This window comes from Python bivittatus, unplaced genomic scaffold (genome assembly GCF_059951505.1).
Source record: "Python bivittatus isolate LINGU-HERP-01145 unplaced genomic scaffold, Pbiv_v1 ctg000160_np1212, whole genome shotgun sequence".
NCBI classification, from domain to species: domain Eukaryota; kingdom Metazoa; phylum Chordata; class Lepidosauria; order Squamata; family Pythonidae; genus Python; species Python bivittatus.
The window spans coordinates 11,472,591-11,497,805 of NW_028277076.1; the positions used below are offsets into that span (position 1 = coordinate 11,472,591).

Here is a 25,215-nt window from a genome sequence, read left to right on the forward strand (position 1 = left end):
TCCTCCTCTCTTGTAGATTGGCTGGTTCCCTTCAACCTACGTGGAGGAGGAGGGGGTGCAGTGATGTCCGCGTTGGCAGGTGCTTAGCGTCCTCGCGAGCAGCCCCAGCCCACCTCTGGGCCTCCAAGGGAAACACACTGTCCTTCCTCCTGTGCAAAGAAGAGAGCCTCACGTGGGCCCGTTTTACAATCTGTGGGTGTGAGTGCATAAGCGGGCACATGCAGCAGTGCGGCTGGGTGCATGTGTGTGCGTGGGCAAGGCACGGCTGCTTCTCTCCCACTGTCTTCCTTGCACGTACGATCCAAACGTTGGATGTCAAGCGTTGTTTGCAGAAAGCCACGAAGCCACTGGGAGCCTCTGGGAAGCCTCCAAGGCCCGGTTGGCCTGGCCAGCAAGTGGCTGTGCTACAAAGCCCTCTGAGTAGTGGAAGATGGGCTTGGTGGTGTCTCACACTTGGGTGGGATACTGGAGAAGAGATGCTTCTTTTGGATTCGGGAGGAGCAAGAGGACATTTGAAGGGGTGTCCTTAGCTTAAGAATGTTGCAAGGGGGGTTCTGCAAGTCCCAGTGTCCTTCTCCCAGCGGCCGTGGGCCATGGGCCAGCTGAAGCTACCACAAGTGTCAGTGGACCCCTTTGCTGTCCAGAGGAAAGAGCTCATCTGGGGACCCAGGGCCACCAGCTGCCCCCCCCCCCCGCTGTCGAGCTTCCTCCGGCCTGCTGGGGTTCTTCTTGAGCCTTTCTTGAATCCAGGGCTGCAGTGCAAACATCTGTAACTCTGGCTAGAGGGAAGGAAGTGCAAGTTTACACGAGTGTGGTAGTGGTGGGCTGCACCCCATGGGACCCATGGTTGCCTTCCCTCCCTTTACGTGGTCCGTCCTCTCAGTGCCTGGGAACCTGCCTGATGAGGCAGCTCCGAGCTGGTGGCCAGAAAGGCCCCAGTGGCGGCCAGGAGCCTCTGCCGGAGGCCCGGCCTGGCCTGGCCTGACCCCAGGGCCTGGGATCAGTTGGCCTGCTCAGGTGCCCGGCAGCTCCTGGCTGCGCTGATGCCCTCTGAGCCTCCGAGAAAGCCTGTTTTGCATAGTTGCTTGTTCCCGCTGGCAAAATGATTTTCATCCCTCCTGTGGCCCTGAGAGCCGGAGAACCTTCTGCTCAGAGAAGAGGCTGTCAAAGAGGACTAGCGTTAAACAGAACATGTGCTGTCCACAGTGATGTGCACAGAGCCCCTGCAGGAGTCCCTCCAGCATCTGCAGTGAAGAAGGAATCCCACGGTCCCTCTGCATCAGGGGTATCCGCTGCCCCTGCCAAGGCCCCAGAGCCATTAGCCTTCCTTTCCAAACCCGCTGCTGGAAGCCCCCTTCAGGACCGAGAGGCTTCCCTGCCGGTTTCATTAGCTCTTGCAAGAGGCTTCCGTCTCAAGCCTTCCTGAAAAGAGGGGGCTGCTGGTTGGGGCAGGAACTTGGCCCTTTCCCGGGGAGCAGAGGTCAAGGTCATCTGGAAGCTGCCGATGGCCATCTGTTGCCCAACGATTGGCTCAAAAGCCCCCTGCACTGCTCTCAGCTGATCTGCGCACGAGGGCCAGGTGGATCTGACTCCGCAGTGGATTCGCCCCCTCTCTGCACCCTGTTTTACAGAGAAGCTCTCCTGACTTTGATCCTCCTGGGCTCTTCCAGGGCTGTCCTGGCTTTTTTCTCATCAGAGAAAGCCTGGCCCTTTGGGAGGAAGAGAAAATGGTGGTTTGATATTCCCTGAGGCGGGTGCCCCTCCAGAGATGGGATAGGCCGTTGGCAGGAGAGCAGAAGTATCTTCCTGTTGTTCCCCTTTAAGAAGAAATGGGGAAAAACCCATGTGTGTGAGAGAGAGGGGCAGAAAGTCATCCCCGTGGCTGAGCAGCAGCTGGATGGGAGACCACCTGGGATCTCTGCAGGGCTCTTTGGAGCTCCAGACAAATCCCTCACACAGTGAGGGAGGTCAGGTGCCAAGCCCAGGGGGACTGAGGCAACTGGGGGCAGGTGGGAGAAAGGAAAGAGGAGTCACTGTAGCTGGGCTGAGGAAACCCCGGGGACCACTAGATGGCAGGAAGGGGGTTGTATTGCAGTCTTCCTTTGCTGCTCTCTAGGAGAAGTCTGCAGCCCGGATCTGATTGTACTGGAACGCGCTGAGCCTGGGAATGAGTGGGCATTTGCAAAAAACATTGCAGAACAAGGAGCCAGTTTCCCCTTAAATCAAGGGGGGGGGAGCAAAGAGAGGAGGACAGAGAGGAGCAAAGGCATCAGGGAGGACCTGCTTTAACACACCCACTGCTAAAAGGCGGGGGGGGGGACAGTACACGCATGCTTAGTTCCAAGATTCTGTAAGCTAGCCCCTTTTTCATCTTGGACTTCATCTCTTCCGTGCTGTGGCCAATGAAACTGCCCGGGTGGAGGCTGCCAGGAGCAGTCCAGGGTTCACGTTCGCGGCACCTGCCATCCGCCCATTGCATCTTTCTGGGTCCCTCCAGAATCTCTCCCCCGCCCCCCTGGATGCAGCGATGGAAGACACAGGCACGATACAAGGGGATTGTGACTCTCCCTGTAGATGCATGGAAGGTGGGGGGTACTAAACAAAAGGAAGCCAGTTTTTTCTTGCAAGCCACAGGAGGGCTTCCTGGGTGCAGTGTGTGCCTGCTGCTGGGGGGCACCGCCTGCCCTGAGTGCCAGGGGAATGGCATCCATCAGGGAGAAAGGGCCAGGTTAGGGGTTCGTGTGCAAAAGGTGCTAATGCAGTGGGGAGAAACACGGACTGACTGCAACTGGATCACAACCCCTGGGTTTTCTGTAAAATGGGCTCGGGGTGAGCTGGCATGGCAGAGTAGCGAGAGCGAGTGAGGGGGTGGACCAGGACCGGGAGGCCGAGGGCAAAGCCCACTCCTAGCCAAGGAAGCCCTGGGAGATGAGGAGGCCGGTCACTGGTGTGCGCAGGGCTGCTGTGGAGGAGAACCACCCACTGGGGCTGTGTGCGCTGCCTGGAGGGAGGGAAGGCCACACAAACCGCTTGGCTGAGCACGGGCCTTGCAGAAGTCCAGCCCTCAGAGAACCATGTCAGAGCTTGAAAAAGGAGGTTAGGCAAGAGGAAAACAGAAAAGAGGCATTTCTTCTCATAAACAAGGGATCACAATGCATTTTTACTATAAGATACTCCGTCTGAAGAAAATCAAAATATTTCTTGATTGGAAAAAGGAAGGCTGTTTTTTCATTTGCTGGTGTAACATTTCTCTTCTCCCCAGGAGGTGTTTTGTTTGTATTTAATTACTGGCCCCCACCACTCTCCTATTTGTGAATAAGAAAAGGATTTTTTATTAAGAGGGTGAAAATATTGTACATATATTTTGATTTTGCAAAAACATTTTTAAAAGAAATGTAATAATGGAAAAATAATATGAACAACATTCTTTGATGTATTGATTTCTTTTTTACTTTGATTTCTTTTTGCACTGCCCTAAATTGGGGCCAAGAGGGAACGGGTGAAAAATGTAGGGAAATGAAGGTTAGCTTATATCTGGGAAAAATAAAACATCTTGCAAATTGTTATTGCAAATTTAATCTTGAGCTACTATGTATTTAGATACACAATGACCCTTTCCCAACACTTTTTCTTAGAGAAATCTCTTAAATTCTCTAGCCAACACTATTATTTTGTTGAGAATTTCCCCTCCTTTTACATTTGGTTTCCTTGGGCCATCTGACATCCGAGCACCCACAGACGCCTTACTTATTTTTGATTATGTGCCATTAAGTCATTTTCAATTCCTAGCGACCACATAGATAGATTTTCCCCCTGATGATCTGTCCCTGTTCTTTCAAGTCCCCCAAGGGTGCCCCCATCACCACTGTGGCCCTACCTGTTGGCCTATCTCAAAATACTTCTGTTCTGCTGCTACAGTTGGAGGCAGCTTTGAAACAAACCAGCTGCAAAGAGAAAACGTGAAATACAAAATGAGTAAAATGATAAAAATTGCTTATTTTAAATTAATAATTAATTTAAATTAATTTTATGTTTCTCTGGACAAATCCAGCTTTTACTTCCATGTAACGAAGTACGCAGAAGCACACTCTCACACCTGTTTTTCCTTCTTTTGGAAGACCGCGCACTTTCTGTCAGTGTTGGCCCACCTTAAGTTATCTTCACCCAGTTTCCCATCGTTACAAGCATCCTGTGAAGCAGAAAGGTTCATTTACTTGCCGTAATGATTCACTGCTTATGTACAGCTTACTTCATTTTTCCAACTCTAGTGTAACAACCTTGGTCTGTAATACTTTAATTTCAGATCTGCATGCGAGTGTTTATCTAATATTTGCTGCAAACAATTCATGCTCTCAACCAAGAGCATAGCATCCTCTGCACACACATTTGCACACTTGACTGACATATCGCTAATGTCCTCAGAATATCCCAATATATTAAACACATCCTTGCCTTATTACCAGCTCAAAATGTATTTTAATCTATGCTTCCATTGCTCTTACTGTATTGCTTTCGGCAGCAGGACTTCCATACCACTTCGTGCAAACTTCTCATAACTCCGCCCTTATTATACAGACCCACCTTCTTTCTCACATTCCTATTTTTCTCCCTCACCTGTTGAAGAGCAAAAATCTGATCCATGGGCCCTGCCCTGTATTTACCCTGCAGCCTTGCCCCTTTTCCTAGTTCTGCACCCCATTCCTTGACAGGCTGGGACCATCCCTTGCAAATCTCTGAGATATTCCTTCTGTCATTCTGTACTTCAATTTCATCCCAAATCATTTCATCAGTTTTATCTTTAATTCCATTCACTCTGCTGGAGGTTTCTTATTTAGCCCTTTTCACTCACTTCGGAAATCTTTTTTTTTTTAATTTCCATCAAAATCACTTAGTATTTTCTCTCCCTCTTTTAGTTCCAATTTTCCTTCCTGCTTTCAGCATTCTTTGCAGGGATCTTTTTCTCTCTAGACACATGGCACGATATCTTTCCTCCTCATTTTTTATTTATGAGGTTTATTTATTTATTAGATAAGCCTGCCCGAATCTGTTACAATTCTGGGTGTCTTACAAAATGCAACAATAAAAAACACAATTTAAAAAAAAGAATTATGTCATCAGATTAAGAAAAAGAATTCAACAAACATTTAGAAGACCAGATCAATAAGTGCATCACCGCACCCCATCAGGGCTCGGGAGCACAGTCAGGTTTTAAGGCGTGTTTAAGTAGGGCCAGCTTGGAGGCCATAGAAATTTCAGGGAGAATGGTGGTCCAAAGGGCAGGTGCCATGACAGAAAAGACCCCTTCTGGATCCCACAAGATGATGCTCTTTAATTGATGGGGCCCAGAGCATGCCGATGCTGCCAAATTGTGTGGAGCAGGAAGAAACTATGAGGATAGGTAGTCCTTCAAATACCAGGCCCCAGGCAAGGAAGGGCTTCATAGGTGGTAACCAGTATCTTGAATTGCACCCACAAGCCAAATGGCTACCAGTGCAACTTGCAAAGCAATGCTGACATATGGGCATACTGTGGCCATCCCATAACTGCCCATGTCACCGCATTCTAGACTGGCTGCAGCTTTCAAGTGGTCTTCAAGGGCAGCCCCATGTGGAGCACATTTCAATAGTCCAAGGTGACCAAAGTATGAGTGACTGTCTAAAAGGCCTCCCAATCTAGGTATAGTGCAACTGGTCCATTAGATCAATTTAGGTGCAGGCGTTCCTGGCCACAGTTACCACCTGCTGCTCGAGCAGGAGCTGTGAATCCAAGAAGCCCCCTCCCTCACCAAAAAGAAATTCTTCACCAGTCCTGCAGAGGGGAGTACAGTCCCATTCAGGACCAAAGTCCCATGCCAGACTTAGAAGTGTCCAAACATCCATATCCATCCAGTCTTGTCACTGTTGAGTCTAAGCTTCCTCAGACCGTCCACCTCCAGACACTGGGATAAAACATTAATAGCATTGCCTGCCAAGGCCAAGGAAGAGATGTGTAATTTGGACTTCAAACCAATGGATGACCTCACCCAGTGGCCCCGTATAGATGTCAAACAGAAGGGGTAAAAGCATCAAGCCTTGAGGCAACCCACTTTTGTTCGAACTCTTCCCCCCCCCTTGCTAACACCAACTGGGCTCGTTCACAGATGGAATACCATGCCCTCCCATTCTAATCCCCACAGGCAGTCCAGAAGAATACCAATGGTTGATGATATCAAAAGCTGCCAACAGGTCAAGTAAAACCAGAACAGTTGCAATATCCTTGTCCTAGCTCCACCAAAGATCCTCAAGAAATGTGACCAATAGTCTTAGTACTGTGCCCCAGTCTGAAACCAGACTGAAAAAGGTCTAGAAGGTCCATATCTTCCAAGACCCTCTGAAGCTGCAAACGGACAACCTTCTCAACAACTCCCCACCCCACCCCAGGGAAGGTTGAAGACTGGTCAAAAATTGTCCAGAACAGTTGAGTCCAACAGAGGCTTCTTGAGGAGGGAGCTTTCCACCACTTCCTTCAAGGCAGGAGGCACCATCCCCTCTCTCAGAGAAGCAGATACTACTGCATGGACTCAACTGCATGTCACCTCCTGGGTGGCCTTCACTACCCAGGAGAGGGATGGATCTAATAAATCCCAAGGACCGTGTCCACTTCCTCAGGAGTCACAGGGTCAAGTTTATCCCAGATAACCAAGCAAGACTACCCTCCATCATCTCAGTAGGAGATAGCTCCAGCAAGGAACTAGTCACAGAAAAGAGTGGCCAGGCGACTATCTGCAGATACAGTAAAGGCAGAGCAATAGTTAGGTTTCACTGCCCTTAGCACCTAACGGGGGCTTTTACTTGTGCTTGGTCAGATTCACACTTCATCTTCCTCCATTGGCACTCTAGGCATCTCTTCTGGTATTTCATCTCCTGAATGTCCTCAGAAAACCAAGGAAGACACTGGGATTGACACAGAACGAGTTGCCACATAGGGGCAATCTTTTCCAGGGCCTCTGCACCCAACTATTCCAAGCAGCAACAATGAACTCAGTTGAACTGAGACAAACTCCAAGCTCCCTTTGAAACTTCAACAGGTCCATTAGTCGACTGGGGCAGGCCAATCAAATCTGTCCCACCTTTCTGCAGAAGGGGGCAGCACCAGCGAACTGGAAAGTAATCAGAGAGTGATGTGACCCTAGCAAAGGATTGATCATCCACTCCTAGATCATGTTGCAACTGCCTGAGACAAAAAAACAGGTCTAATGTGCAACCCCCAGTATACGTCGGGCACTCAATAATTCAGGTCAGGTCCATGGTTACCATGGTGGCACGAATTCTTGAGCTCCAAGAATGCCACCTGGAGGTAGATTGAAGTTTCCAAAAACTACAAAGCTCAGGGTCTCCACCACCAAACTAGTGATGGAATCTAGCAGGGATGTCACTGCACAGTAGAGAGGCTGGTACCTCAAGAATAACAGCCCAACTATTCCCTACAGCCCAGGTTTAACCAGAGGGTATCACATCTGGTTATCTACGATGGAGAGCCTCTGAAAAACTTTAGAGTGGCAGATAACAACTGCCCCCCACCCTGGGGTCATGGCTGATGCCAGTGGGCAGATCTCTGAGAGGGGAACCTCCCTCCTCTGAGCCCAACCAGGTCTCGGTTAGGCACACCAGGTCAGCTGCCTCATCTGGAATCAAGTTGTGGACAAGGTGGACTTATTATAAACCGTCCCAGCCTTCATCGGCAGCAGCCAGAAGCCAGAGCCACCAAGGGCCCATTAACCTGTTCTTGGGGGTGAATCTTCAGGGCTGGAGGGCAGGACAGGCCTAAACCACCAGTCTTGCCATCCCTGCAAGTGGCCTTCCAACTCCCTCCATATTTTCCTCTGCCCACCTTGATGGAGCTGTCTGCCCTCATTTTCCGCTCAAACTCACCCCCAGGTGCTAACACCTCCTCGCCCAGCCGCAGTTACGGCCGCAGCCACTCTGGATCAGCACTTGGCAGCTGGGGGGGGGGGGCGGGAGAGAACCATTGCCGTAGGGTATCAGCTATGTAGACCCATCCAGCACATACATTATCCTCCCAAACTGAGAACCTCTGAAACACAGTGGTTGATGCTCACTAAGCCGGAAAAGGTGACAAAACTATTTATCTATGCAATTTATATAGCCGCCCATTTCACATTTGTGACTCTGGGCAGCTTACAATTAAAACATAAACAGTACCAAAAAATTAAAAAAAAAATAGAACAGCCATACAAACAATACAAATGTTAAAAACAGTTAAACAGTTAAAAACCATACAGTACAATCACCGGGAAAGCACAGCCACTCAAGAACAGTACTGCCATTTTATGGGCTCCACACCACTCTCTGAGACCCAGGCCAGATGTCAAAGCCAGCTCTTCAGGCCCTTCCGGAAGGCCATCAAGGTTGGGGCCAGCCTGACCTGGGGGGGTGGAGTCATGTTCCATGGGGCAGGTACAGCGGCAGAAAAGGCCCTCCTCCTGGGTCCTGCCAGATGACGCTCTCCAGTGGAAGAACCCGCAACAAGCTTCTTCTGCTGGATCTGCTGGGATTTCCAAAGAGTTTGCACTCCACTACTCCACTGTCAGGCAGATCATGTACAAATGGAAGCAATTCAGCACCGTTACCCTCCCCAGGAGTGCTCAACCAATCAAGATCACACCAAGAGCAAGGTGTGTAATACTCCAGGAGGTCTCCAAGAAACCCAGGATAACATCTAAGGAACTCAAGGCCTCTCTTGTATTGGCGAACGTCAGCATTCATGTGACCATCAGGAGAATACTGAACAACAATGCTGTGCATAGCAGGGTTGCAAGAAGAAAGCCACAACTCTCCAAAAAGAACACTGCTGCCCATCTACAGTTTGTGAAAGAGCTCGTGGATAAGCCAGAAAGCTATTGGAAGACTGTTCTGTGGACGGATGAGATCAAAATAAAACTTTTTGGCTTGAATGAAAAGTGTTTCATTGGGCAAAAGGCAAACACTGCATTCCAGCATAAGAACCTTATCCCATCTGTGAAACGTGGTTGTGGAAGTATCATGGTTTGGGCCTGCTTTGCTACCTCTGGACCAGGGCAGCTTGCCATCATTGACAGAACCATGAATTCTGAATTCTACAGGAAAATGTCAGGGTATCTGTCTGTGAACTGAAGCTCAAGAGAAAGTAGGTCATGCAGAAAGACAATGACCCAAAACACACAAGTCATATGACCAAAGAATGGTTAAGTAGAAGAAAGTTAATGTTTTGGAATGGTCAAGTCCAAGTCCTGACCTTAATCTTATAGAAATGTTGTGGAAGGACCTGAAGTGGGCATCCCTGAGTTGAAGCTGTTCTGTAAGGATGAACAGGCTACAATTCCTCCAAGCCAAAGTGCAGGACGGATGAAGCGTTACTGGAAACATTTAGTTGCAGTTATGGCTGCCCAAAGGGGAACCACCAGTTCCCAAAAGCAAAGGTTCACATACTTTTTGCCACACCCAAATATGTAACTTTGGATCATTTTTCTCAATAAATAAATGAACAAGCATATTTGAAATATCTGAACAAGTACATATGTATATTGACTCATTCGTTTAAGTGGGTTCTCTAGTTTTAGGAGTTGTGTGGAGAGCAGATCACATTTTAGGTCATATTTATGCAGAAATATTGAAAATTCAAAAGGGCTCACAAACTTTTAAGCACCACTGCATGTGGAGGTGGTTTCCTTTTTCAGACTCGCAACACGCTTCTCTGGCGCCTGCAGGCACCGTTCTTCGACTCTGTTCCAAGCTGCTTCCACCTCCTCTTTCGATGCCTCCACTGCCCATCCATCCTACTGGGAGATTCTTCTAACCTCCTTTTGCGCAGGACTTCTCTTTTTTCCTCCTCCAGACATTTTACTTTCCTTTTCTTCCATGGCATGTCTACCACCACCACCCCGCCGGATCCCCTTGACACCATCAAATAATGGCCTGTCTCACATTCAGAACCCCTTAACACTAATTTTCTCAATCTTTTGTCAAAAACAATCTTTTCACTATTTTGTCACGTGGGCAAATGAGCAGACCTGTGCTTAAATTTGGAAGAACCATCCTTTTGCAAAGCCAACACTCACCAAACAGTCACCCTTTTCATTCATTCTTGCGTCCCCACATGGCCCAACCTCTTTTCCTGTACTTTATTGTCTCCTTCCCATCCATCCATCCATCCATCCATCCATCCATCCATCCATCCATCCATTCCAGTAATCTAACAGGCATTTTCTTCCTGCTGGATCACATTCATTCAGACTGTTGCATAGATTTTCCCCACATCCATATCTGGTTTTTCCATGACCACCATTAGGGTTAAGCCTATTAACCTGCTATGGACTTTCATATGCATCTTTAACAACCTGCAAGTCACCAATTCCTACTTTCAGACATGCATGTTAACCCTTTGTTCATAATCAAATCCGTAACTTCAACTGAACGTGTTATCAGCTTAACTCTACAAGATCAGAAGGCCTCCGTTCAGATCTCTGATATTCTGTTTTCTCTTGGCTTTATAGACACACAACATACCTGTATTTCTTCCTTTCCTTCTCTTGTACCCTCCTCTTATATTCCAACGCACTATCTTCCAGATGGGCCCATAGATGTTGACCTCTGTTGCCCATCATGGCTTGGTTGATTGAAGTTTCCCCACCACACTTTTCAGTAAGTAGGAGAGGATGCGGCCTTAGGCAGGTGCTCTCCCCGGGAGTGACTTATGAAGTCTTCATAGAATTAACGTGCCATGGTTGAAATAAACCCATTCTCATTACTGTTATTTTGGTGCAGTGGAAGTGGATAGTGGGGAAATTACCTTCATTGCACCTGCACCACAAACAGTGTTCCCAGCAGAATACAGTAAAGCCAGCCAAGAAGCCGCAAGGACACCCAAAGCCCACCCAGTTCACGCGATTCTACAGTGGTGTAGATCTCAAACCCAGAGACCACAAGCACTGATTGAGGGGTGGGAAAGATGAGCTCTGAGCTTCATTCCCTTCCCGCTTCATTCTTTGACAAGACAAAATACTATTGCTATCATCCCACCAACACGGAGGCCCACGCAGCATTTTGATGCATCCGGAACATTCCACTGCATGGATAGTATGGTTTCCTTTCTAACTCGGTTTCCCTTTACTATGTATAATTTAAAAAAAACCCACTACCCTACTAATTTGAATTCTGAAGCAAATGCAATCCCTCCCCCCAGCATTGTTTGGAAGAGGGTGGCTTGTCCTGGCTCCTGCTGAATTAGGCAAACTCCCAAAGCCTTGCAAGAAACCTGAAGCGTTTGTTGTCTTGGAGGTGACCAAGTCTGAGAAAGGGGCCTAAAATAATTTTGCAGCAGCTATAGATGTTGCTTCGTTCCCACACCCTGGGCTGGCCAGGAACAGGCCAGCCCTTTTCATCTCACTCAAATGTCCTCGATACAATGACACGGAGACATAATCCAGCCTAAAAGTTTTTGTATCTTCTTAGCCAAAAAAATCCAGGTAAAAAGAAATAACAAACTGGGCCTCTGCACCATATCATTAGATCCAGATCGCTGGGAATCCTACAGCCATCGCCTCTCATCTGTTGGAAAATTCCTGTGAATAATTTCCAGTTAAGCTGCACCCCGCTCGGAGCAAGCACATGCGCCCCTCAGCCCAAACTTTATTGAACAGCAGCAAACACACGAAGCATTTAACTGGCAACCACAGGGAGATAGGGAGACACGAACCGCAGGGAAGAATATCTATCTCTACATCCAAAGGACACCAGGAGACCCTCCTCTCTTCTGCACCGTGGAAGAAATAATTCAGCGAGCGAGGATGATGAACCCATTATTCCTTCTCCTCAGCTCCATGCACCAAGTGTGCATCACGATGGGTTGCACCACCATGCATCAATTCAGCGCTTTCTGGAGACTGGCTTAGCCTGCACGTCCATCCCCGTCTCACCTGCTCTCCCTGCCCCTTTTCTCGCATGCGTCCCACAGAGAGCAGCTGAACATCTCCAGGTTCCTCCCTGGCTCTGGACCGCTTGTGTCTTATACATCCCATGCTGTTCTTGCAGAACATGGTTGGGAGTAGGGCTTTCATGCCATGATTTCTGCAGCCATGCAAGCTCCCTGCAGGCTTGTTCCACAGAGCAATACTCAGCCTTAGCAGAGGAGAGAGGGGCTATGCACGCGGTGGGCACGGCCCCATAAAAGCACTCTAACCTGCGGCTGATTTCCTGACTGATTTATCTCCAGCTCAATTGGGATCTCTATAGCCCACACATTTTGGTTTACCAGGTACAGGCAGTTTTAAATGAAAGCCCATGATTTCTTCTAAGGATCTGTTGTCCAGTCCTCTACTGTTGGCATACAACCCTTTCTTTTCTTTTTTTTCAAATAATTTTATTAAGAACTATAAATGAAAAGAATAAAAGGCAATACAAAGCACAAAAAATACAGACAGGAAAAAAAGGGGGGGGAGGGGTGTGGAAAAGAAAAAAGGAAAAAAGAGAACAAAATAACTTCCTCCTTCATCCCAGCAAGTAAAGACAAATTTAATAGCCTATCACCATCTCTAAATACAACATAATCTCTCTTCTCCCCATAGCTCATCTCTTAAGTAAAAAAAAACAAAACCCAAATGCTGTGTCAATCTTTCTTTGTCAGCAAAAGTCCAGTAAGGGCAACCAGATATAACTATTTTCCTCTTTTAGCCCCGATTGAACAAACCAACCTTGTGTCCTTCCCACAGTTTTTAAAAATATTCGTTAACCCTTCAAAGAGAGTCCCAGAAATAGTTTGTTGGTCATCTGTGTTTCAAGGCAAAAACCTTTCAGAGCTTTAACAAATTTCTGTTGTATATCCAATAATCCTTTTGCTTGTCACTTGTAATAAAGTCCTTTAAAACCTAAGCAGAGCTCTTTTGTATGTCCAGTAAGAAAAAAATTATTCAAATCAATTCCTGGTTTGATATTCTGTAGTCACCCATCAAATCCATTTGTGTTGCATTTAAGTCCCCCTTCCAGGTAATCTCATAGACATCCATTGCAATTTGTTCTTGTTCTATATCTTCATTACAACACATTCTGCCATCTGGTCAAGCAATTGATCCATTCTTTTAAGAAACTTAATAGAGAGATACTCAAAAGTTTGCAAAATAGATTTCTGCTCCGATAGTCTTATCCGCCCCACAGTCTTTGTCCTCTCGCTCCCTCTAGTGTCCAACCTTCAAGGTCTCCTTAAGATAAAAAAAGCCAAAACAGTCTCCTTATCGTAAAAAAGCCACGACAATCGCCCTTTTCTTATGAGAAAATATCTTCTAATTAATTCAAAGCTGTAATTCCAAATCGCTCTGGCCCCTTCATCCGTTGTTAACTTTCCCAAAATCATATACTAAGCACCCTTTTGCTGTATAGTCCAAGAAATCATAGATTTTCGAAACTCTTAAAATCGAACTTACGCCATCGTCCTCTGAGGAGGAGGAAACTCGCCCGATGAATACAGTAAACCTTGGCCGGCCCGAAGAGTCTTAATGTCCCCAGTAAGCAAACAGGCAAACAAAAATCCAAAAAAGCGACTAAGAAAGGAGGCTGGGTCGAGCCCAATGTCCGCGAAAGGCCGCTATGCGGGTGTCCCGACTCCCACCAGCCGACCGCAAAGCGGCAGTTGCCGGGGTCTACTCGTGAGCAGCGGCTGTCTGGAGCCACCTGGACGACCTCAACAATTTCTCCTTCTTCGGGAGAAAAGTTGCCAGCCAGGCTCCAGCATCCAGCCGCGATTCCCCTCGCAAACGCCGCCCTGCTAACGAGCCGGGGGTCAGCTCGCCGGGGCGCCGCAGGGAAGCCGCGCCCGCGCCCACTCTCCTCCCAACGACGCTCTGCAGCGGCCCTCCCGCCGCCGTCCTCTGCACAGGCTGCCCATTGCGTTGCCCCCTCCTTTGTTTAGGACCCCACGCAGGGGCTTGATCCTGGGGCCCCCTGAGACCGAGACATGTTACCAGGTCAATTATCTTTCATTTCTGACTGGGCAGGTACCTCCGTTTTTGTCCTTTACATTTCAGTTGACTAACATCTCCAAGAAGTTTTGCTTCCATTTTGTCAGAAAATGACAGACACGGGTTCGGTTGTCCAGTAGACAGAAGTTTTTTTATTGGGCACGTTTGCAAAGGTGGGTCCTTCCCGCAGCAATGGAGGAACCCCGAAACAAGGTCTGACAGGTTTTTTATACCCCCTATCTGTCCTCCCCCTCCTAAGAGGGCTTGGCTCACAATCTCACCTTTTTTTACCGCCCCGGAGCGCCGCTAATTAACCGCAAAACCGCAGACATTCCACTTCCTAATCCAATCAGCGCCATACACATTGCAATACCCACTTGACCCAACAGCCGCCCCCTGCCATCCCTCTTCACTCTGGTGCGAACGTGCCTTCTGCCCACAGTATTTCCTCCCTCCTGCTGTCCCCCCCAAGGCTGCCCCATGGTGCACAGTGCTCTCCCCTAGCAAACATGGTTCGTTTGAGGCCCTCACTTCTCCCTGCCTTCTCACAATTTCTTTCTGTAGATTGTTCGCTCCCGATAACCTGCCTCTTTTGTCCTCTGCTTAGATCATCAGTGTAACCAAGAATGCGCCTGGTCTTCCATTTTACATTCTTGCATTTCCCTGTTCAAAGCCCCCGTTTTGCAACTTTTGATTTAGTTCATCAGAGCGTTCTTTGGCTGCTTGCTTCAGCTCATATATGGAGTTTTGCAGTTTACAAACCAGTTTTTCTTTCCCTGGCTCTTCAACACCTGGTGGCTGGGTCTTCCAGGTCACCGTGCAGAAAGGCTGACTGAATAGCTGAGCCCTCCACGTGCCATTTTCTAAATGCTGCTGCACTTACTAGAATGCTGATAGTTGCATGTGCCACAACTTCGTCATAACCTTTGCCATCTTCTTCTGCGTAGGCCTTTGCTCCTGACGCAGCTTTATGGTACTGCACAAGTCCACGAGCATCAAGCTTAGTTTCGAAAACCCACTTGCAGCCCGTGACTCTTGTCCTTTCGCAGTTCTGGTAGATCCACGGCTTGGTTTTGTGCAAGAACCCTCTTCCTCCCAGCGCAGTTTCCTGCCTCCGCTTCTGCGCCTCAGCGGCCAGCACGCATTTCTTTCCACGGACTAGGATCAGCAAATGTCCAAATGGGTTCACTGCCCACGTAACTGTTTCCCATAAAACTCAGGCACCCGGCTTGGCGTGGAGCTGGAAAGAACCCAGTCCCCGAATTTGAAAAACCAGACCGGGAACCGCCACCGGGCCCGCGATGCTCGGGGCAGAGGTGCGCCTCCCCGCCTGAGAGCCGTCCGGGATCCGCCCGCAGCAAGCGCGAGCTCCGCAGCGCTCCCGAGGCGCGGATGGCTCGGCCGATCGTGGATTTCTGACGCCCGAGGACCAGACGCCGTCGGGAGCAGAGCGGACGCCCCGAGCGGCAGCGGCGAAGCGAATGGCGCAGGACGAGAGGGAGCCAAAGCCGGGCCCCGGGCTGCCCCCGCCCGCAGCGAAGGCTCCCGGCACATTCCGGAGCTGAAGCCTCGCAGGAGCTGCTGCTCGCCCGGCCGGCCGGCCGGAGAAGCGGCAGCCGCCGGAGCGGCAGCGAGGCTGCCGCGGTCCTGCGTCCTGCGCTCGGCTACCTCCGCAGTCTTGAAAAGGAGGCGGGCAACGGCCGGCCGGCCGGCCGAGCACCCGCAGCCCCGACGGCCTCCGACGGCGAGCCGGCCACCGGCAGCGGGAGCCTAGCAGAGACCCGGGGCCGCGCCGCCCAGCGCGCCCTCCTGGCCAATGAGCGCGCGGCCAAGCCGCCGCGCCCCCTGCCCGGCCCGCCGAGGGAGCGCGTTGGGGGCGCTGGGCCGCCTGCAGGCCGCGCCGCGAGTGGGTCGTCTTCGCTTTCCCCTCGCCGGTCTGCCCGGTGGCGAGAGCCGGTGGCGGGGCGGCCCCAACCGGCCAGGCTGCCGAGACAGCCCGCCCTCCCGGCCTTTTGCCAGCGCCTCATTCGGGAGCGGGGTTGCGGCGGCTTCCGTGCTGACTCTGCCCGCTCCGCCTCTGCTTCTGCCCGAAGCGCGCCCGCCGGTTGGGGGTTTTCGGCGCGAGAGCTGCTCGCCAGCTGACGCCGGGCTCCCCTTGCTCGCGGAGGAAAAGCGGCCCGCGGCGGCGGCGCCACTGACCGGAGAGGTAACAGGCCAGCGGGAGGCGCTTTGGGCGTCCGGACTTCTGCGCTGCTTGCGGGGCTCCGGGGCGCCCCAACCCCGTCTGCTCCTCGAGGGGCGCTGCTGTTCGGCGGGGAGCCTTGTTTTCCGGCGGGCGGGCAAAGAAGCTTCTTCCCTCCGGCCGGCCTCGCTCGGCCCGCGGAGCTCGCTGCGCGAAGCCTGGAACGTGGCTCCGGGCGGTTCCCACGTTCTTACCGAGAATCTGAACCCCACCGCCGGGGAACCTTTGCGGAGGGGCCCAGAAAGTGCAAAGGGGGGCGGGAAGGCTCTTTCGTGCCTGGGCCGAATTCGGGGCCCTGGAGAAGTTGGAAGGGAAGCACGTGGCCCTTTCAGGCCGGCGAGGCAGGGCAGGATCTGCTAGGCAGCGCGTAAAAGCATCGCTTCCTCGGGAGCTGGAGGGACATTTCCGGACGGTGATTTGTATTTGCTCGTGTGAAGAGCCCCGGAGTCCAAGGTCCACGTTGGAGGGAGCGCTGCGTCTCCTCCTCCTCCCGGGAGACCAAGCCAATCTGAGCGGTTTCTGCTGCTCCTCCTAGCCGGGCGGGGGTGGGGGTGGGGGGCAATAGTCTGCTTTTCCCGTTGTGCGGGAGGGCCAGGCGAGGGTCAGCGCGGGGAAGCGGGCGGAGCTGCGTGTTCTGAGGAGCCTCTCCTGGCGGGCCGTGCAGGGTTGCCGTTTCTCCGCTGAAGGGCGTGGGGAAGGAGAGGTGGTAGCAGTTCTGCTCCCCGGACGTTTGCGGGCCGAGCCAGGGTCTCCTCCGAAGCGCCATCCTGCGTTCTCTGGGCAGCCTTTGGAACGTGCAGGGGAGGCGTCGTTCCTTCTATTTCTTTCTGAAGGCCTCTGTCAGCGATGAAGCGGGGAGGGTGGCATAGCAGCCCGTGGGGTGGTTTCTTAGCAGCTGCACCTGGGCGTGGGCATGGCTGTGGGTGCACGTAGGTGTGCACAAACCATTGGCTTGTTTAGAATAGTTCCAGTTCTGTGAAAAACCATTCACCCCCTTTAGATTTTTCTGAATTTGGCATATCTTTCTCGGTTAATGTTCTCAGAGCTTCCTGTGTAACTTACTGAGAGAGAGAGAGAGGCAGAGAGAGAGAGAGAGAGAGAGAATGAATCCGAGTAAACAGGTAGCAACAAACTTTGGAGCTTCTGAGCTTTACACTGGAGATCACCTAGTCGAGCCCCCTGCCCAATACCTCTGGGACAAATGGCCTTCCAGCTTTGGTTTCAACACCTCCCAAGGCAGGATGGGCCGTACCTGAACGTCTCTTACCATTGGAAAGTTCTTCCCTGTGTCCAGCCCAGATCTACTTCCTTGCAATTTAAACTCATTATTTCTTGTTTTCTGGAAAAGCTGTGAACAATTTTTGCCCCATCTTCTACATAATAACCTTTCTCAACCCTACCAGAGGTCATCCGCAAGTGCGATCAAGGCTGTCTCAGTACAGTGCCCTGGCCTGAAGTCTGGGTGAAGGATGTCCCACTAATCTTTTTCCTTCATGGCTCTTTGAAGTTGCAGCCTGCATGGGGAGGTCAGAGACTGGATGAAGGTTGTGCAGGGCTCGCAGGGTTAGATCTCTTGAGGATGGGGAGCACTCCTGCCTCTGCCAGAGAAGAAGTCACGGCCACATGGATCCAATCACATCGCCTCCCTGGAGGCCTTCCCCAACCAGGGGCATGTGGGTCTAAAAGCGGGTGGCTGGGTTAACAGTCCCAAGAATTGTGTCCTCTTCCTCAGGAGATACCAGATCAAATTCTTCCCAAGTATCTGAGATGTGCCTCAATTGCCTTGACTGGACCTTCCCAGTCAGAGTGCAACTCTGAGCAGGCCCTGGTGATTTTATTGGTCATGCCTAGACTATGCTTCACAGTGGCTCTGTAGATGTTCTTGGAGCCCATCCATTCCTCACCTTAAAAAGGGCTCTCTGCAGACACAATAGGAATGGAAAAATAGATATGTTTTGCTGTTCTTATCCCCCCCCCAATGTAATCCCATGTGCTCAGTTGGGTCATTCTTTGTCTTTCTCCAATACGGTCCTCCCTTAACAACCCTGATTGGGATCGGGATTTCCACTGCTAAGTGAGGTGGTGGTCAGGTGAAATATCACACACTGATTAGCGACGGTGGTTCCGGTAGTCCTGGTTGCAGTCGTTAGGCCTCGTGCTTCTCCTGCCCTGCGTGAACTGCCAGCTCTATTCTGCTGCCTCCTCCCTGGCTGGGCCTGTAAGCTCCCTTTGGCAGTCAAGGCTCCGCTGCCCCACTGCGCTCATCTCCACTTCAGCTCCCCCACCTGCCTATCTCCCCCCCCATCTCAGCCCTTTTGGCCGCCTTGCACTCCATGGCTGCTGCCCCCCACCGCCCTCAGTTGACCTTTGCCACTTCTTCCTGCTGCTGCAGCTGAGGCACATCTGGCCAAGACAGCTGCTGTCCATTTGCAACGCCTCCAAAGAAGATGGCGAAGGGTGGCAGCAGTGCAGGGTGGCAGGGCAGTAGGGGCAGCCAAAAGGGGAGAGATGGGGGGAAATAGGCGGCTGGGGGGAGTTGAAGTGTACACTATGTTCATAAATGTGGGTGGACTGCCAAGCGCCCAAATTTTGATCACAGGGGCACTACAATGGTTGTAACTTTGAAGATCAGTCACAACTACCATTTGTTCAGTGCTGTAACTTGGAATGGTTGCTAAACGAATGATCGTTAACCAGGGACTACCTGTAGTGCCCTAGGTGTCATTTAATTTCCTGAAGATCCTTGGAAAACCAGAGAGCCCCCCAGGATTGACAGTCAGGGAGAGGCCACACAGGGAAATCTGATCCAAGGCTTCAGTTGAACTGCTTACTGGGTCCTCAAGAAAAACCCCGAGCTCCTCAGCTGCTGGCAAACCGTCTGTAGCGACCTAGTTTGACAAAGTCTGGGGCTTGGGCCCAGAAGAGGTGTCCCTTGGCCTGACCCCGCTCCAGGCTTCTCACCGCTGTGTTTTAGGATGTTATTCTTCGCTGGAGGTCCAGCACACCTCGGGGCCCAGCAGTCTTGCTGCTCCAGCTACACCAGGTCTAGTGTGCTTCCCAGGCTAGAAAACCTCCAGCCAGGCCCTGATGCCGAAAGTGCGTGCCACTTCCACTGAAGCCCCACTCCAAGGTTTGCCCGAGACCCTCTCAGTGCAGCCCACAGGCCAGCCCACCCAGCAACTCCCTAGGACCCAGCGCGCTCCATCGGAGCTCGCTCCCTCACCAGGACTGTCCTGGTCACCCAAGCCATCAGTCCCCCAACCCCCGAAGCACCACAGACAATCTGTCTCTGGAAGCCCCTCCCCCATTCAGTCACATTCATCAGCACTCAATTCCCCTCTGTGCCATCTTGAAAGACGTGTGTGTTTCCCCTCTTGCCCCTGTGTATATATGGATTAGATTTTTTTTTCTTGCTCAGATGTAGGTCTTCACATTAGTTCCTATTCAAATTCATCTTGCTGGTTTCTGCCCACTGCTCCAGCTTGTCAAGGCCCCCCTGAATAAGGGGTTTTGTCAGAGAGATTTAACAATCATATGGTCTGATCTCTTATCCAAGTCATTTATGAAATCCGCTGAGCAGCACAGGCCTTAGAATGGAGTCCTGTGGTATCCCCGTGACATTTTGTTCCTCCACAATGCACGGCTGCTAAGATACACTTGTTGAATACATGCGCTCAACCTGTTCTGTGTCCATCTAATGGCAACTCAGTCCAGCCCACATTTTGGAAATGGGAGTCTTGATCAGATGCTTTGCTGAAATCAAGGCATGTTGCATCCACCCCTTTTTCCTCTTTTTGAAGACAAGAATGACATTTGCCCCTCTCTGCCCCATCTTCCCAGATTTTTTAGTGATCACAGAAAGGGGCTCTGATGTGGCAAGACTCCTCCAAGACTCTCAGCTGCCGTTGCTCTAGTTCTGAGGCTTCGCCATGGTGGCGGTGCCCCGGCGTTCCCCCAGCGGCCAGCTGGCTGCGTTCAGGAGCCAAAGTGTGCCAGCGGTTGTGGTTCTGGAGGGAGCAGCCAGCCAGCAGGATGAATAGCCGTTGATCGCTGGGTGTCTCGTCTCTCCTGCCTTCCTCCCTTCTGGGCTAAAAAGGCTCGGGGTGCAGTCTTTCCTTACAGGGGAGTTCTTCCGCCCCCCCCCCATCCTTTGGTTGCCCTCTTTAGAAAATGTTCTAAATGTTCTAACTTCGAACATTTTCTAATTCTAATTCTGCATTGTCCCTCTCAAAGTGCGGATTGAAACTACCCTCGGTTTTCCGACGTGGCCTCAGCATCCCTCTGCAAGGGCATTATTAGGCTAGCAGCACTCCTTCCATCTGCTTAACGGCTCCAGGCATGGAATTCCCCTTTTTGCAGCAGAGGCTTTACCTTCTGGGGTGGCATTTCTACCAAGCTCTCCACCGTGACCCCTAGATCCATTCAGGTATAGGCCAGGTCTGGATTATTTTGCTGTCTTGAGACCGAAATCCGTTTCCCAGGCTGGAGACATCCTTTTGAAGCTCCTGTTCTTGATTTTATCACCTGAACAGTTTGGTGTCATCAGCAAGCAGGGCCCCAACTCCAGATCATGTATTTACTGGTTAAAAAGCAGTGGCCACAGCACTGATTCCTTCTTCACCCCACTTTTCAGCAATGAGAGGATTGCCTACTTATTTTTACTCTGTTTTTTAAAACTGGTTGCCAATCTATGGGGTTTTGGCAATGCTGACTTAAAGTGTTAACCCACTCTCCTTGGTAGAAAATTCTCCAGTGTGAGCTCTTCTTCACCTGTTGCCCCTAATTAACTTGTCTCAATTCTGCCTTTGCCGCCCCTGATTTTGAGTGTGCAGCAAAATGATTGGCCGATTTCACAGCCGGTAGAGAAATGTCCACCAATCACAGCCCTGAAGCAGAAAAGAGGTGTATCTGGCTGCAGAAGTTTATAGCCTTCCAACTTGGTAGTGGCCAGAGTGCTGATCTGACTTCATCGTCTAGTCCTAGAGGTCCTTGTAAGTAAGGAATATCTTCTAAGGTATCTTGGATGTTGACATTTCTACTGTATAGTGTTTCAGTAACTCCTTCCATCTTCCTTTGATCTCCTTTGAGCTGGTCCTTTAGTACACCAGTTTGAGGTTGGAACCTCCTTCTGACTTCAGGGATCTTTTGAAATACTTTCCTTGTTTTTCCATGTCTGCTTCCATCCTCAGTGTCTTTACAGATTTTGCTGTAATTCTGCTTCTTGTCTCCTCTGACAGATCTCCGAAACTCTTTATTAAATTCCTTTCTCAGATTTTTGTCTTTCTTGGCACCTCTTCTCTTCTTGACAGTTTCCACAGTTTGCTCTGACAACCAGTTTGCTTCCTTCTGTTTCTTCATTTTTGGCAATCTCTTTTCACATTCATCCTTAACAACTTCTTTAAGTTCATTCCACAGTTCCTCTGGTTCTCTATCAATGAGGTTCAGGACTTCAAAGTGATTTTTGATGTTCTCCTTAAAGATGGTGGGTTTATGTTCAAGATCATATGGAAACTGACTGGCTTTCTTCTTCTTTAGCTTAACTTGGAGCTTGCACATGAGCAGTTTGTGATCTGTTCCACAGTCAGCACCTGGCCATGTCTTTGATGCTATAATGGAGCTCCTTCACCTCCTTTTAGCAGTAATATAGTAAATTTGATTTCTATATACTTCATCTGGTGATGTCCATGTACAGAGGCACCATTTTGGTTGTTTGGAGACAGTGTTAGCTATGAAGAAATCATTGGAGTGGCAGAAATCGATAAGTCAGTCTCCTGCTTTATTTTGACTTCTAAAGCCACACAACCCAACATTATTATTATTATTTAGATTTATATGCCACCCAACTCCCAGCAACTCTGGGTGGTTTACAAATGATTAAAAGATAAGAACAAGACAATAAAAACAACAACAACAAAAAAAAGTAGAGATGGCAGAATAACAAGCCCAGATGGGAAGAAAGAAAAAGAAGAAAAGGGGGCTTCGGTCACCCTTGCCAAAGGCCCGGGCAAAGAGCCACATCTTCGGGGCCCTTCAAAACGCCAGCAGGGTGGGGCTCATTCGAACCTCAGGGGGAACCTCATTCCAGAGAGCAGGCGCTGCGACAGAGAAGGTGCACTTCTGGGGTCCCAGTAGATGGCATTGTTTAATCGAAGGAACCCGGAGCGCGCCAGCCCTGCCAGTTCAGATTGGCTGGGCAGATACCCTGTTTCCAACTTTGGTCTTCCGGTCTCCAATCATAAGCAGCACATCTTGCTTGCATGTCCTGTCGACTTCAGATTGAACTTGATCGTAACACTCATCAACCTCCTCTCCTACTGCATCAGCAGTTGGAGCATAAACTTGCATGATTGTCTTTTTAAAGGGTTGTTCTAATCAATATTATTTGGTCAGTGATTTCAATGTAGCCTGGTACTGTTCTTCTGAACTATGGAAGCAATGCTGTTCCCTTTTTGTGTCTCATGTCCTGAGTAATAAATGGTGTGATCTTCTGATCAAAAGCGTCCGATCCCAATCCATCCCAATCCGTTGATGCCTGAGATGTCAGTCTGTAGTCGATTCATTTCACCTTTCACTGAGTTGAGCTTTCCCGTATTCCTGTTTCTTACCTTCCATGTTCCCACTGTAATTCTGCCTTTGCAGCTTCCGATTTTCTTTTCCTGCATGGCAACATCAACAACGAGACATCTATAAACACATTTTATTTATTTATTTATTTATTTATTTATACATACATACATACATACATACACTGGACTTATTCTCCCCCCATCTCCCCCCAATGGGGAACTCTGGGTGGCTCACAAAGTACAACACATACAATTAAGCAATTTCAATTCTATCTAACAATCTAACGGCTATCCTATCCGGCCAGCAGCGGTCACTAGGGAGCCACAGCACATCCAGGCCTCTCCCTCCTTTTGTAGATCTTTTTTCCGCATCGGCCCAAAACATCCAGAAGATCCTCAGATCTTCCTCAGCAGTTCCTGCCATCTGACCTGAGGGCCCCATCATCCGGCATTATATCCTCAACCATTTTATATTTTTCTTGGTAAAAATACAGGAGCAGTTTTTAATTACACGTACACCCAAAATGATTCTACAAGTTTGGATGACACCACTTCTCTGTCAGTTAAATTGTGCTCTGAGGAACGTGCCTATCTTTCTAGATTTGAATAAGCATTGTACAAATTTGGACTGCATGTACAAGTGTTTATGTTTAATTTCCTATTTTTATGTTAATGTAATGTTTAATTATAGACCAAAAATAAGTCTTTTAATTTTGGATATAAAAAAGTGAGTTGTTCTTCTGAGCACCTCCACCCATCTCCTGTGAGGAGCATCCCAAGGTGCAGAAGATTCTGTGGCACCATTTTTGGATCACAGACAGCTGTGCATCCTTGCATGGGCACAGCGGACGCCCCTCTCTTGCTCTTCTCTTGCCTTGTGCTGCTCCAGCATTCTCTAGCCACAAACAAAGCAGGAAAATCAAGGTGGTGGCTCCATCAGGCTGAGGCAGAGAGGTCCTGCCTTGCTAACTTGGATTATGTGGAGGAGAATAGTTGTCCTGGCGAAGACAGTGTCCAGTTCTCATGGGGGCTTCACAGGTGCTTGGTTGTCCCCAGGGGTATTCTTTGCCCTCTGGCGTTGTGGGTGGCTGCATGGCGTTGATGTCCTCTCTCTTTTCAGATGGCCATGGCCCACCTGAGGCGTGCGTTCCAAGCAGCAGCAGCTCTCCAACTCACCCGCCCTGGACGACGGCTCCGGTTCCTCAGTAGCAGTGCTGGCCAGACCACAGAGAAGAACGTCCCGTACCAGAAGACACTGAAGGAAGACGGCCACCCCCTGCCTCAAGGGCCCACGAAGCCCCTCCCTGCCTCCGCAGATGTGGTGGTAGTGGGTGGAGGTAGCCTCGGATGCCAAACAGTCTACCACCTTGCCAAGATGGGTGTGACAAACGTGGTCTTGCTTGAAAGGGATCGTTTGACCTCAGGGACCACCTGGCATACTGCAGGTAAAGCAGGGGACTCCTGGTGGGAGGGGGAAGGGACCTCTGTGGGTGGCTGTGTCGGTGGCCATCGAGGCATGTTCTCCATCACTCATGCAATCCAAGCCGTTGGTCAGGATGGGGTCAGGAAGCAGGCTTCCCTTCCCTCGGCAGCTTGTCAGATCCTCAAGCTAAAATGTATTCCTTAAAATGAACAAGCTGTTGGCTCATCCCTGCAGATGCTGCCTGACCAGGGGTGTCATAAAATACAGCCTTTTCAAAAACGGATAAATCACACATTTCTTGAATACAGTCCTTGATGTCCAGAGTGGTGGTACATTTCCATTCTCAGTATTATTCTCTTAGCTATTCCCCATGCCCTGCATAACCAAAGTTCTTCAAATTCTACAATTTGGGGATATAAACAAAAATATTCACATTTTTAACATGAAACCATCCATAAATCTATTTACACATTTTATTTTATTTATATTTATCTATTTTATTCCAAAAAGGAACCAGTAACAGGCAAGACCAAATCATATGGGTTTAATGTATTCTTAAATTTCTTAGATCAGCAACAAAGAAAGTCTACAGTCCTTCCTTTCAGATGCATTCTTTGAGGTGTCCAGTAAACTCTGAACAAAATCTTTTAATGCATTAATTTCAAGTTCAAGTCCAAAGAAACAAATTTAACAATTTTAAAGATTTGGGTCCATTGATGTTCCTTTATTGGATATTCCAAATCTTTATTCCATTCATTGTAAATGTCAGTAATTTCAACTTTAAAGATGCTTTTAAGTTTGTGATATAGATACAAAATCAGTTTGATCTTGTAAGCAGACTCCATAAAAAATGAGAGCATCTAAGGTTTCTTCAGATGTAGCTAAAGCATCTGGTCCATATTGAACTCTCAAAACATGCCTGAGTTTATTATATTTCCATGGTTGTGTATTAGGCAAAAAAAAATAAAGTCTATCTGAAGTTGTTGAAATGTCTTAG

General features: G+C 49.5%; 2 protein-coding genes across 13 annotated transcripts in view; both read left to right on the forward strand.

The window, feature by feature from the left end:
* The window catches only part of VAV2 (vav guanine nucleotide exchange factor 2), a 142,948-nt gene extending 139,516 nt beyond the window's left edge, over window positions 1–3,432 (forward strand). For all 4 annotated transcript variants that reach the window (XM_088147245.1, XM_088147243.1, XM_088147246.1 and 1 more), the window contains one exon: window positions 17–3,432. In XM_088147245.1, coding sequence (XP_088003371.1) covers window positions 17–64 — 48 coding nt within the window. In that variant the 3' untranslated portion in view covers window positions 65–3,432. The remainder of the gene's footprint in view (window positions 1–16) is intronic.
* A 12,385-nt stretch (window positions 3,433–15,817) lies between these two features.
* SARDH (sarcosine dehydrogenase) overlaps window positions 15,818–25,215 on the forward strand; it is a 79,874-nt gene continuing 70,476 nt past the window's right edge. For 3 of the 9 annotated variants that reach the window (XM_088147250.1, XM_088147254.1, XM_088147253.1), the window contains exons 1-2: window positions 15,819–16,193; window positions 23,916–24,240. In XM_088147250.1, coding sequence (XP_088003376.1) covers window positions 23,916–24,240 — 325 coding nt within the window. In that variant the 5' untranslated portion in view covers window positions 15,819–16,193. Of the gene's footprint in view, window positions 16,194–23,915; window positions 24,241–25,215 lie in introns of all 9 variants that reach the window. The other 6 variants (XM_088147247.1, XM_088147248.1, XM_088147249.1 and 3 more) reach the window with 3 other exon arrangements.